General features: G+C 29.4%; 1 protein-coding gene across 1 annotated transcript in view; it reads right to left on the reverse strand.

Moving 5' to 3' along the window:
• The window catches only part of LOC107440951 (DDB1- and CUL4-associated factor 6), a gene marked incomplete in the record, with an annotated part of 37,536 nt that overhangs the window by 21,845 nt on the left and 3,661 nt on the right, over positions 1–12,030 (reverse strand). The window contains 3 exon segments of the mRNA XM_071185262.1: positions 1,885–1,953; positions 3,221–3,378; positions 6,337–6,469. Of these exon segments, the coding sequence (XP_071041363.1) occupies positions 1,885–1,953; positions 3,221–3,378; positions 6,337–6,469 (360 nt within the window).

Below are 12,030 nucleotides of genomic sequence, written 5' to 3' on the forward strand. Positions count from 1 at the left end.
AGCAATTCCCAATTTTTTCAGCATTATAAGTATTATCTATGACAGTTGAATCCGGTTTAATTATAAATCTATTTTTATATTGTTATAAAATGAAAAAAAAAAAAAACCTGCCATAATTGTTGAAAATAGTTATTAGGGAAACATATTTCCTTATTAAAGAATTCAGTTATTTTATTTTGATTTGAAAAGCACAATGTGAAATATTAATTCAATTTTTTATAAATGCATGTCCTTTTCATAATTGTAATTAGAAAAATTATAGAAATAAAAGAAAAATTCATTTTTCTCTTTGACATTTTACTTAAAATAATTTCATAAAAGGCAATCAAAACAATAAGTAAATGATGTTGTTTATTGGATCTAAATATATTTACAGATTTCGAAAAATGTTTAAAAAAAAAAAAACTGTTTAAAAAAGTCTTAACTCACAAAACCCATATAACTCTTCCATGGAACTTAAGGGTTCTGCTGCTGTAAACTTTGTAGAGAAAAAGAAAGAGCAGAAATAACATACAAGTTCTGCAGAACTCTTATTAATGTGAACAAACTTAATATTAACTATTTTGCGAATTGTATAGGGATATATTGATTTTAAGTAAATACTTTCTTATTTTTCATGTGTTTAATGTGATATATCTTTTAAGGTAGACTCAAATTTCATTAACCTTGGAAAATTTTTTTCCTTCTAACATGAACATATAAGCACATTTATAAAAATACTTATACTTAGATGTTCACAATAAAATTTATGTATAGGAAATAAACATTACCAACAGTTTAAATAAAATGTCTATGGATAGTACAGTTACACAAACATTTTTAAATGCATAAAAAAACTAGTTTTAATATGATGTCTATGTCTCGAATTATTGTACACAAGATTATATTAACAAAAGCTACAAGAATAAAATTTACAAGAATAAAATAAAACAAGAATAAAATTTTTGCCTTACGAAAAGAATGCAAAATATTTGGGTTTTATTATGGACCAGGAGATTCTTGGCAATAAACACATCGAACTGCTGGAATCGAGGTGTAGAAAGAGGTTAAATATCCTAAAATATATTTCTGGNTTTCCTTCTAACATGAACATATAAGCACATTTATGAAAATACTTATACTTAGATGTTCACAATAAAATTTATGTATAGGAAATAAACATTATGAACAGTTTAAATAAAATGTCTATGGATAGTACAGTTACACAAACATTTTTAAATGCATAAAAAAACTAGTTTTAATATGATGTCTATGTCTCGATGAATTATTGTATACAAGATTATATTAACAAAAGCTACAAGAATAAAATTATTTAAAATTACAAATTAAATGCATATCATATTAAGGCTGATTTTAATCATCACAGTCTTTTACTTTACATTTACAAAATTACTTTACATGTTTACAGGAAAATCTAGTTTAAATCTATTATATTTTAAAATTTTGATAATGATAAATTCCAGAAAAAATAAATGAATAAAAAAAAAATAATTTGGTAAGAGATTCATATAGCTCACAATAATGAAAAATTTTTTTTGTAACAAAACTTATGGTTTTGCAAAAACTGATCAGGGCTACATAACAATCAAGTAAAAATCTATCTTGAATCGATTGTGACTACATTTTTTCAGATATTTTTCAAGCTAATTCAGAAGTGAATACATCTGAGCACAATCACAGAAATTGATTTAAACTACAAAAATCAGAATGATTTAACATAGGACATTAACTCTCCTACATTAGACCAAATGAAATGTTTTTGGCGAATCTATTTACACATATTTGGTACTATAGAGTGTACATTTAGTACTGCATGAACATTTAGTGTGGTTCTTCTCAAGAATAAACTCACAATAAATTTTTGAACAAACAATGCATACATACATTATCTGGATCACTTGAAGTAGATGGCCCATCTTTACATAGAATTTTAGGAGTCTTTTCAAAATCATCCTGTAAGTATACATAAAATATCTTAAGACTAGAAAGAGACAAACAAAACATAGGTCAAACGAATAGAAATTAATATAAATATGCTGTTTTAAGTGTTTCCCCCCCTTTTTCTGTCCCTATTGCACAGAACGAAGAAACTAGTTTGTAAATTTGAAACGAATTTCAACATTTACTCCAACAGTTGCTAAACTTCCAATTTTGTGTTCGTTTCCATATTTTAATCAACATTAGTGACAAAAAACTTATCTTCAAAACTAGAATTAGAGGTTTCTTCTATCTTTTAGTTATTGTTTGAAATATTTGGGTTTTTCTACTAGGTTTATTTTAATTTTCAATGCTAAATTACAAATTTTAGAAAAAAAGTAATGAAAAATTAAAAATTTTTAATTTAAGTCTTACCTATGTATTATAATTTAAGATGTTCTTCATTTTTATCTTTTTTAAATTAAAAAAAAATTAAAGTGTAGAATTTATGAATCTTTTCTTTAAAAATGTTTTTGTACTTTAAAAATTTTTTTTTTAAACTTTGTTCTATTCTATCAAAATAGAAATGAAAATTTTCTTAAAGAGCTACTGAAAATTAGATAATATATGCTTCTGCAGAAACTATGAATAAGCGCATTTCTAATTTAAAAATATCAGCTACTACAGCTGTTTCTTTATCTTATTTCAATGTCATAAAATGAATATAAATAGATATATAATTACTTTCAACTTTTAAGCAATAAAATTTAGCACATAATTATTTTTAAAACACTTTTTAAGTAATAATAAGAAACTTTTTTTTTTTTAAATATTTGCCTTTACAACTTTACTTCTTAAAAATTTAAAAGAAAAAGAAATTAACTACAGACGGAATTTTGCCAATGAATTCACAAATTTAACATCTTTTTTCTTACATGGCAAATGTAAAAGTATAAAAATCTTTTAAAGGAAAATCAATTTTTTTTAAAAAAAGGGGTGATATTTATACTAAAGTTCAACATAAAAAAATTATTACAATAGACAGAGATTTGAAGATGGACTTTTGCTATGCAATTTGTTTGTTAAATAGCAATAAATAAAATACCTATCACCATGGGATAAGATAGTCAAGTCTTCAATGTTATTTGATAATCAGTGAATTCATGAACTAAAATAATGCTAATTTCTCCTTTGTTTTTTATTTATTTATAATACGATACAAGCAAAAATATTTTCTATAGTTTTAGAAATATTGAAAAGCGCATCAAATAAATAGACTACTGATTAAAAAAATTTGCTTTACCTTCACATCAAACAGGTAAATGTAATCTGATGAATAGCTAACAAGCATTTCTTGACCATCAGAACTGTAACACAATGAAGTTATTCTTCTGCTTTGTTCAAATTCAGGCACAGTAAAGCAAGTCATAAGAGCTTGAAAGCCATTGCTGACACGAACACCTAAGACATATTTTTAGAAATTGTTATTGATAGAAATACAGTCAGACCTCTATTTAACAAAGTCGCTAAATCCCGGTAATAAGTTCGTTATATGGAAAATTCGTAAAATAGAAAATCACCTTTTATTTAAACAACACAAAACAGGTTTTAATTTCATAACACTAGGCATTATTAAAATAGCAATTGATGCACCTTTATCTTGTAAACTAGTATCTACTATTTATTTCATAAATCTTAACCATAAAAGGAATCTGCATGGAAAGCAAGAATAGAGCAAAACATTATCCAGTGTTATACTATCATGCTACATTTATATATAAAGTTATAGCTGCATTTATTATAAAAGTAATTTTAAACATGCATTCTTAAGTTTAATTGCTACTGTTAAAATCCATTATTTGTACTGAGTTTTTCATTTAAAATGCAAATAAAAAAAAAAGGAAAGGGATTTTACCGCTTTCTCTAAAATAACTTTTAGAGAAAGCAGTAGAATAAAAAAAAAGGAAAGGGATTTTACCGCTTTCTCTAAAATAACTTTTAGAGAAAGCAGTAGAGCATTACATAAAACAGTTGCTTCGAAAATTAATTAAAGTTCATTTCCCCCATAAAGTTTGAAATGTTCTGAAATATTTTGGAAAATAAGGAAAGTGGATCTCAAAGAAAAGTTCGTTGAATAGAAAATTCACTTCGCTATTTGGAAGTTATTTTACAAAGAAATTTCCAAATTGTTCTTAGTTCGTTGAAAACATTCCAAAATGGAAGTTCGTTAAATAGAAGTCCGACTGTATTAGAGTAACTCAAATAAACTTGTTTATAATGAAACTAAGACAATTTGCTAATAAAATTAGAGTGCTCGTGAAATCCAAGGAAATCCTAAAACAATCAAAGGAGTAAACAAAATTAAACTAAAAAATTTTAAAAACTGTTTGTTTTTTACAATTTTTTATTTACACTGATAGGAAACACTCAAAATTTTTTTGTGTTTGAATTTCAACAGTATTTAATGTAAAATACACATGGAGCAAAATATATTATCCCCTATTTTATTTTATAACCGTCGTTGAACAGCCGATTGAATTTTTGGTTTACGACTACTAATGTTCAACTCTGTAGTTTTGTAATCTTGAACTCAAACCAGAAGAGAAAGGAACTCCTGGATCAAGTATTAGGCAAAATTTGCCTTTATGGAGGACTTTTTTAAATTTTTTTTTCATGGAACTAACCTTCATTTGCGTTACACGTTGAGTAAAATCATGAAAACTTTACACGGTTAGCCTGACGGCAAAAGGACTCTAACCCATGATTTGTCTACCACTGAGGATATTTTACGTCAGCACTGTGGTCAGTACGAGCCGTGTTTGAAATTCATATCGACCAGCTATCGCTGGGATTCATACCCAGCTCACCTCACTGGAAGGCGAACACTCTATTCTCTGAGCCATCACAGCTCATTATCATTTAGTGACACTAGAAAATGCAAAAGGTTTTTCAATTTCAAAGTTTACCAAGTCTCTTAGATGAAATTAGTGATGATTATTTCTTCAAAATAATTGCCAGATTCTGTTTTTTACAAACATTTTGAAAGAAATGAACACATGGACTAAAACGAGCTATTTTTTGATGGTTAGAGTCTGACCGAAAGAAGTACGAGTTTTTCAGGGGTCAAGCCTGCTGGAGCAAGAAATTTAATAAATCAGCTAATAGTCTAAAAAGATGTAAGGCTATAATATAAGATACATTATTTGAGTTTTCTTATATTGGGATCAAAAGTTAATGATTTTACGATTTTTTTAATGCTTAACAAATGAATCAAATAATGTTTTTTTCATATTTATTAAGTTAGAAAGAAATCATATGAAAACTTTATTATGAAGCCAAACCTGAAAGCTTTCTGCAGCTAATAAGCCTCTCTCATCCCTATTACAAACACATGACCAATAGTAGGTATAGAATCTATTTAAAGGTTTCCATCTTCTCTTAATCCTTGCATCTGTGTGATTCATGACAAGAGGAACCATACATTCTCTACTTCTTTATTTACATACAATTTTTAAACAAATCAATCTTAAAGGACATTTTAAAACTAATTTGAATTAATCTTAAGTGATATTTTAAAACTATTTTGAAAAGAATGAAACTTGGTGTGTAAGTCGATCGCTGTCGGTGAGTTGATGGAGTCAAATGATACTAGATGCGTGGCACCACATGGATTTAAATGTTATTAGAAAATATTATAAAACATGTAGAATTCTTTCAATGGGCGTGAAGACAATTTTTTTGTAAAATTCACCAGATGAGCATGAAAAGGAATCTATTTCAGAGTGAGATCTGAATCACAACACTGCAAACGTTATCGAATCCGACACAGATGATGCTCTGAAATCTTTTAAATTTATAGCTTCATGTTATGTTTCAAAAGTTTTCATTACCTGATTTTTTTTAAATACTCTTGAATAAATTATCAAACTTTTGTTATTCTTAATTTTTATCTGAACTTAATTTAAAGTACTGTTTTTTTAAAAAAAACTTTATATGCAAAGAAAATATGTTGAGAGAAAATGCAAAATTAATTGCATTTAATGTATTAAAAATAGTTTTTGAAAGGAGTAATTTGTAAAGGTAAATTGACAAAGAGATAGTCATATCTATCTCATTGCTTATAATGCAATGATATTTCATAATCAATGAATGTCCTACTTTATTACCGGCGTATAAGTTAACCCCTGTTTTTCGTAAAGTTTCAGGAATTTAAAAAGTCGACTTGTACAGGGTAAATTATAACTTTCTTTCTTTTGCTTAAACAAATTTGGGTACTACAACTAGTTATTTAATAAAAGAAAAATACTTATTATTTTAAACTAGAGATTTTATGCAATTTTGTGATATTTACAAATATAATTTCAAAATGTAATTTCAAAATGATATTAAATAATTTCTAAGTAATTTCAAAAATATTACCAGCACTTTGAGTAGATAGCATTCTGCGATCAAATATGCGGACGGAAGCATCAGCAGATCCAACTGCCAGTTGATATGGTATAAGAGGATTTACAGCAAGTGAAGTCACTGGTGCTTGACAATTGATCAAAACATCCTGAACAAAAAGAGAGATTTTAACTTTAAACAAAATATTTATTTATACTAGTTCTAGAAACCAAAAACCTTTAATCATAAATAAAATTTTAATAACTTTATTTGAATTGAAAATTGGACATTAATAACCAATGACATGATAAAACAGGGTGGTAGCCAGATTTTTCATCAAAAAATAAGCACCTTTTAAGTACTTTTTAAGCACTTAAAAAATACTTTTAATCACTTTCCAAAAAAAAAAAAAATCATAACTAGGATCTATGCAATAACAAAAATTCTTTTTTTCTGTTGTTTTAAAGTTTATAAGTTATTATTATGGGTTATTTATAAACATAAAATCAATAAAATTCAAAAACATTTTTAAAAACTTTACATAATCATGATAAAATAACTAGTTTCTGACAAATATTGCAGAGAAAATTATAAAAATCATGAATTTTTTATAATTTAGAACGACAATCGATGCGGCAAAGAAAAAATATCTTCTTAAAAGATAACAAATTAAGCACTTTTTACAAACACCAAATAAAAAAAACACCGTTAAGGGCTTTTAAAAAACGTAAATCAAAAATAAACACCTTTAAGCACTTTTTAAAAACGCTACGCACCCTGTAAAAAGATATCAGGAATAAAGTATATTTATGAGCTCCAGTAGTGCAGTCGGTTGAGGCATTACTCGCACAGCTGGTTAGAGAGTTAGGGGTAGTGAATTCGATCCTGAGAAAATTGACAAAGCAATTGGCATGTATACACAGTAAGGTGCATGTTAAATCTGTAATGGCTGCAAGTCCTTTTGCTGGGTGAGGTGTGGAAGTTTGGAGAGAGGGGTGCCAGTTCAGGCATTGTCCGCATCATCTGACAAGGGTCAAAATTACGTGGCATTCTTACCATAGCTGTTAAGAGATAGAGCCCTAAAAAAGGGGCTAGGTGCTTAGCCATGGTTGAGTGATATATATGTTTGTAATAAAATTAGTTTAAAATATTTTATTTATGAAATGGATTGCTTGATATTATCATATCATAATTCGACATAGATCATAGATTAATATCATAATTCGACATAGAAATATGAAACGTCATAGCCATTACTTTTTTTAAAGTCACAATATGTTTTTTAGCACTTTATTTGTTAACTGGTTGTGCCAGACAAATACCACATCACCAAAATGGTTGACAAGGATAAGGAAAAAGGTTACTTATGTTTGTTATAAAATTAAAACACTAAAAATGGTGCTAGGGTCTTGGCCATGGTAGAGTAATGTATATGTGTATAATAAAATTAATTTAAAATACTTTATTCATAAAATTGATTGCTTGACATTCTATAATTAATATCATAATTCAACTTTGAGATATAAAATGTAATAACCATTGATTTTTTTAAAAACCACAATAGGTTTTTTAGTACTTATTTGTTTGGTTGTGCCAGACAAATATCACAGTACCAAAATGGCTGACAAGGATGAGGAAAAAGGTTAGTTATGTTTGCATTCCAAGACAAATTTATTTTATAGCAACTGTAAGAGAAATTATGCCTTCTGTGTAAATAAATTTTTTTCTTAAGATGTTTCTCCCCCACATGTTTTCTTTTATTATTGTGAATTCAATGTAATTAAAACTACACTCCACTAGGGTCAAATAAATAAACAGCTGATAAAGCTTGGAGCTTTTTGCCAACCATCGCCTGGTATCCAACTAATAGACAAGTAACTTTTTTTTATCAATATTTTCTTAAGAAAACCGAAAACTTTTGATTTAAAACAATAAGGAAAATCATTCATATTATATTTAAGAGTCAAAATTGAACATAGAATGCAATAGAAATAAAAATATAGAAATTTAGTTTAAAAAAAAATTTAGATCTTTATGGCACATCAAAATATGTAACATTTTTTACATAGTTTTACTTTGATTTTTAAATGAAAAATCACATAACGCACTTTTTTTTTTTAAACGAAATACAAATAATGCTATATTAAGCTATTAGTTCTAAAAATAATTTAGTTAGAATGCAAGCTTGTTTCTAGGTTTTATCTTTGATTACCAATGAAAATATATGTGACATTCTTAAAAAATAATTAAAATTTTAGAAAGAAACTCATGCTTTAATAATCATTCAATGATAATTAAGTGAACAAATCAAATAACGACAACTTCAATGATTAAAAAAATTAACCCAAGGTCAAGAAAATAAGGATGCCCTCAAACATTGTCTCTTTGTGGGCTGTACAGTCACTGAGTTTAGTTTTTTGAAAAAAATAAATGCTTTATTGTAAATTAAAACTCAATCATACTTTTTAAGTAAAATTTTCTCTTAACTCAACATAGTTAATTTTATATATTATTTTAAAATGTTACATTCAACCAGGGCTGCAGAATATGTTCAATCCCACAAAAGAGGTTTAGAGGAAATTTACGTAGCCTAGGAGAAATTTTTAGTCAAATTTAAAAAAAAAGAAAAAAAACCAACAAAGCTTTTTCGCAGATTGATCCATGAAGTACTTTTTCAAGTAATGGACCTCTAACTCATAAAAAGGGTTTTTAGATATTCCATGGTTAAAAAATAATTTTAATAAGTTTTCAGCATCTCTTTCAAAAATNTCCCATTCCTTCAAGTGCTGATTCGCAGAGTGCAGTAGTTGAACCTACAATACCAAATCAAGAGTCTTCTGTTCCAGTTCCAGAACAGACTTCCAGAAACTTGAGGCCCAGACATACCATCGTCAGGCCAAGCAGGTTCAAAGACTTTGTTCTATCCTAGGGCAAAGGGGTGTTGTGATGTCAACCGACGTCACCTTCCGTCATCACTACGAGTCAACGACGACAGCCTGTAGTTTCTGAATAGCGGCGCTGCCTTACCTTTCCAGAGAGTATATATGCCCATTCCTAATAGATGTTCATCGCTAACCTTGTTACGTGCTGTAAGCATGTTATTGTTATGTTTTATTAAACTTATACCTTTGTTATTATGTGTCTTATCTGGATACCACCAAGAATATCTCACAATACAATACGTGGCGACGAGAAGGGATTGTATTCCACTGATCCTATTTCACGAAAACTATCATTCGACCGCACAGCATCACGAAGTTCCACTGCAATTGGATTTTTTGTGAAGATGCAATTGGATATCAACTGGATTTCTGTGGAGAAGATTGCCAGCCATGAGTTGTTCATGAGATTCAATACCGGTATTATTTAATACTTCCGGTAGGTGATTTAAATGTTTAATTGCGTTTTTCTATTTGCGATATTTTCGTATGGCTTAAGTTAAATTTCGCACTAAGATGGCGATGGTAGGCTCTATTCAGGAATTTGACACTTCAAATCCAAATTCATTCGAGTAATAATGAATACTGATCAAATTACTTACTTTTTGGAGGCTAATTCTATCGTAGATGATAGTAAAAAGCGTGCGACTCTTTTAGCTGTTTGTGGAATTAAAACTTTGTCTATAATTCGGACTTTAGTTTTGCCAAAGGAAGTTACAGAATTTAAATTTCAAGAATTAATTAAACTTTTAAAAGAACATTTTTGTCCTAAATCTTCAGAAATATTTCGACGTTTCAAGTTTCATAAAAGATTTCAATCCAAGTTAGAATCTGTGAATGCTTACGTTACTGAGTTAAGAAAGCTGGCCGAAGATTGTAATTTCGGAGAAACTTTGTCAGAACGTTTACGAGATCAATTAGCCTGCGGTATTCGTGATGAAGAGGTTCAAAGAAGATTGTTGGCTGAATCCAAATTAACTCCTGAAAACGCTATTTCTGTTGCCGTAGCATCTGAGGTTGCGGCCTCCCAATCAAAGCATATTCATACCCAAAATTCTTCTTATTCTGAGAATTCGGATGTAGTTGATTTTGTACGTGGTGGGAACAAAAGAAATAATGCGCGATTTAGCAAACTAAATTCTAATGTTTCAGGTAGTAGCAAATCGCAAATTCAAAATTCTAAAGTGTGTTTCGGTTGCGGTGGTAAACATGAACGTTCAAATTCAAAAATGCAATATGCCATTGTTGTGGTCTTAAGGGTCACATTGTAAAAGTTTGTCGGAAGAAAAATAAATTTGAAAAACAGCGCGCAAATGAAATTGAAGTTCAACCGGAATATTTGAATGTTTTAAGTTCTCAATATCCGTTTAAGAAAAACGTTATTGTTGAGGTTGATAAGGAAAAATTAGAAATGGAAATTGATTCGGGTTTATATTATTCGATTATTTCTTTGCAAACGCTGAATAAAGTTTTCCGTTCTAAGAAACCTGCGATCAAAAAAACTTTGATTAAACTGCGCAACTTTTCTAAAAATGGGATTTCACTAGCTGGCGTATGTAAGGTTCAAGTTGTGCATAACCTTTTCAAATCTAAGTTAGAATTGTTAATTTCAAATAATCACTGTACGAATATTTTGGGGTATTCTTGGTTTGAACCTTTAGGAATTTCAATAACAGGAGTAAACGAAATTAGAACTGGAATTATCGAAAATGTTCTTAAAAATTACGATGATATTTTTGATAACAAATTGGGTTCGTATACGGGTAATCCAGTATCGCTTCCTATAAATTCGGATATAGCGCCTGTTAGATGTAAAGCAAGAAGCGTGCCTTTGGCAATGAGGCCCAAAATTGAAGCCGCCCTACCAAAACTTCAAAGTGAAGGAGTTATTGAGGAAATTTCAAATCCAAAATGGTCAACAAGGTGAAGTACGTTTGTGCGGTGATTATAAAATCACGTTAAACAAAGCAATGAACACACATCCTTATCCATTTCCCGCGGTAAATCATCTTCTTTCTAATCTTAAAGGAGGAGGTTATTATGCTAAAATAGATTTGGCTCAAGCATATTTACAATTACCGGTTGATGATGCTTCCGCTGAAGCTCAGACTATCATCACGCATAAGGGTGAGTATAAGGTAAAAAGACTTCAATTCGGAATTAACATAGCCCCAGGAATATTTCAAAATTCAATAGAAGATTTGTTTCGAAATTTAGAAGGGGTTGTTCCGTATTTTGATGATGTACTCGTCAGAGGAAGTTCGGAAGAAGAGTTAGCCGCTCGTTTGGAACAAGTACTACATCGTTTAAGAAAAGCGGGACTTAAAGCAAACGGGAACAAATGCTTATTTGGGGTAACGGAAGTAGATTTTTTGGGCTACCGTATCGATGCGAAGGGTATCCACCCCTCCAAAAGTAAAGTAGAAGCGATTCATGTTTTTCCGGTACCTAAAAATAAAGTTCAGTTACAAGCGTTTTTGGGTTTGATAAACTTTTATAATAGTTTTCTAAAGGGCAAAGCTACTAAAGCTGAAGCATTACAAAGGCTTCTAGATAGGGATTCAGTGTGGAAATGGTCTAAAGTCCACGATGAAGCTTTTCGATATTTAAAAGAATTGCTAAGTTCCGAATCGGTTTTGGTTCCGTTCGATGAAAAATTGCCGATAACTTTAGTTTGCGATGCATCTCCGTTTGGCGTAGGAACTGTCTTAAGTCATGTTCTTGAAAATGGTTGCGAAGCACCAATAGCTTTCGCATCGCGTACGCTCACGTCGACAGAAAGAAATTA

Source organism: Parasteatoda tepidariorum, chromosome 9 (assembly GCF_043381705.1).
Source record: "Parasteatoda tepidariorum isolate YZ-2023 chromosome 9, CAS_Ptep_4.0, whole genome shotgun sequence".
Classification (NCBI taxonomy): Eukaryota; Metazoa; Arthropoda; class Arachnida; order Araneae; family Theridiidae; genus Parasteatoda; species Parasteatoda tepidariorum.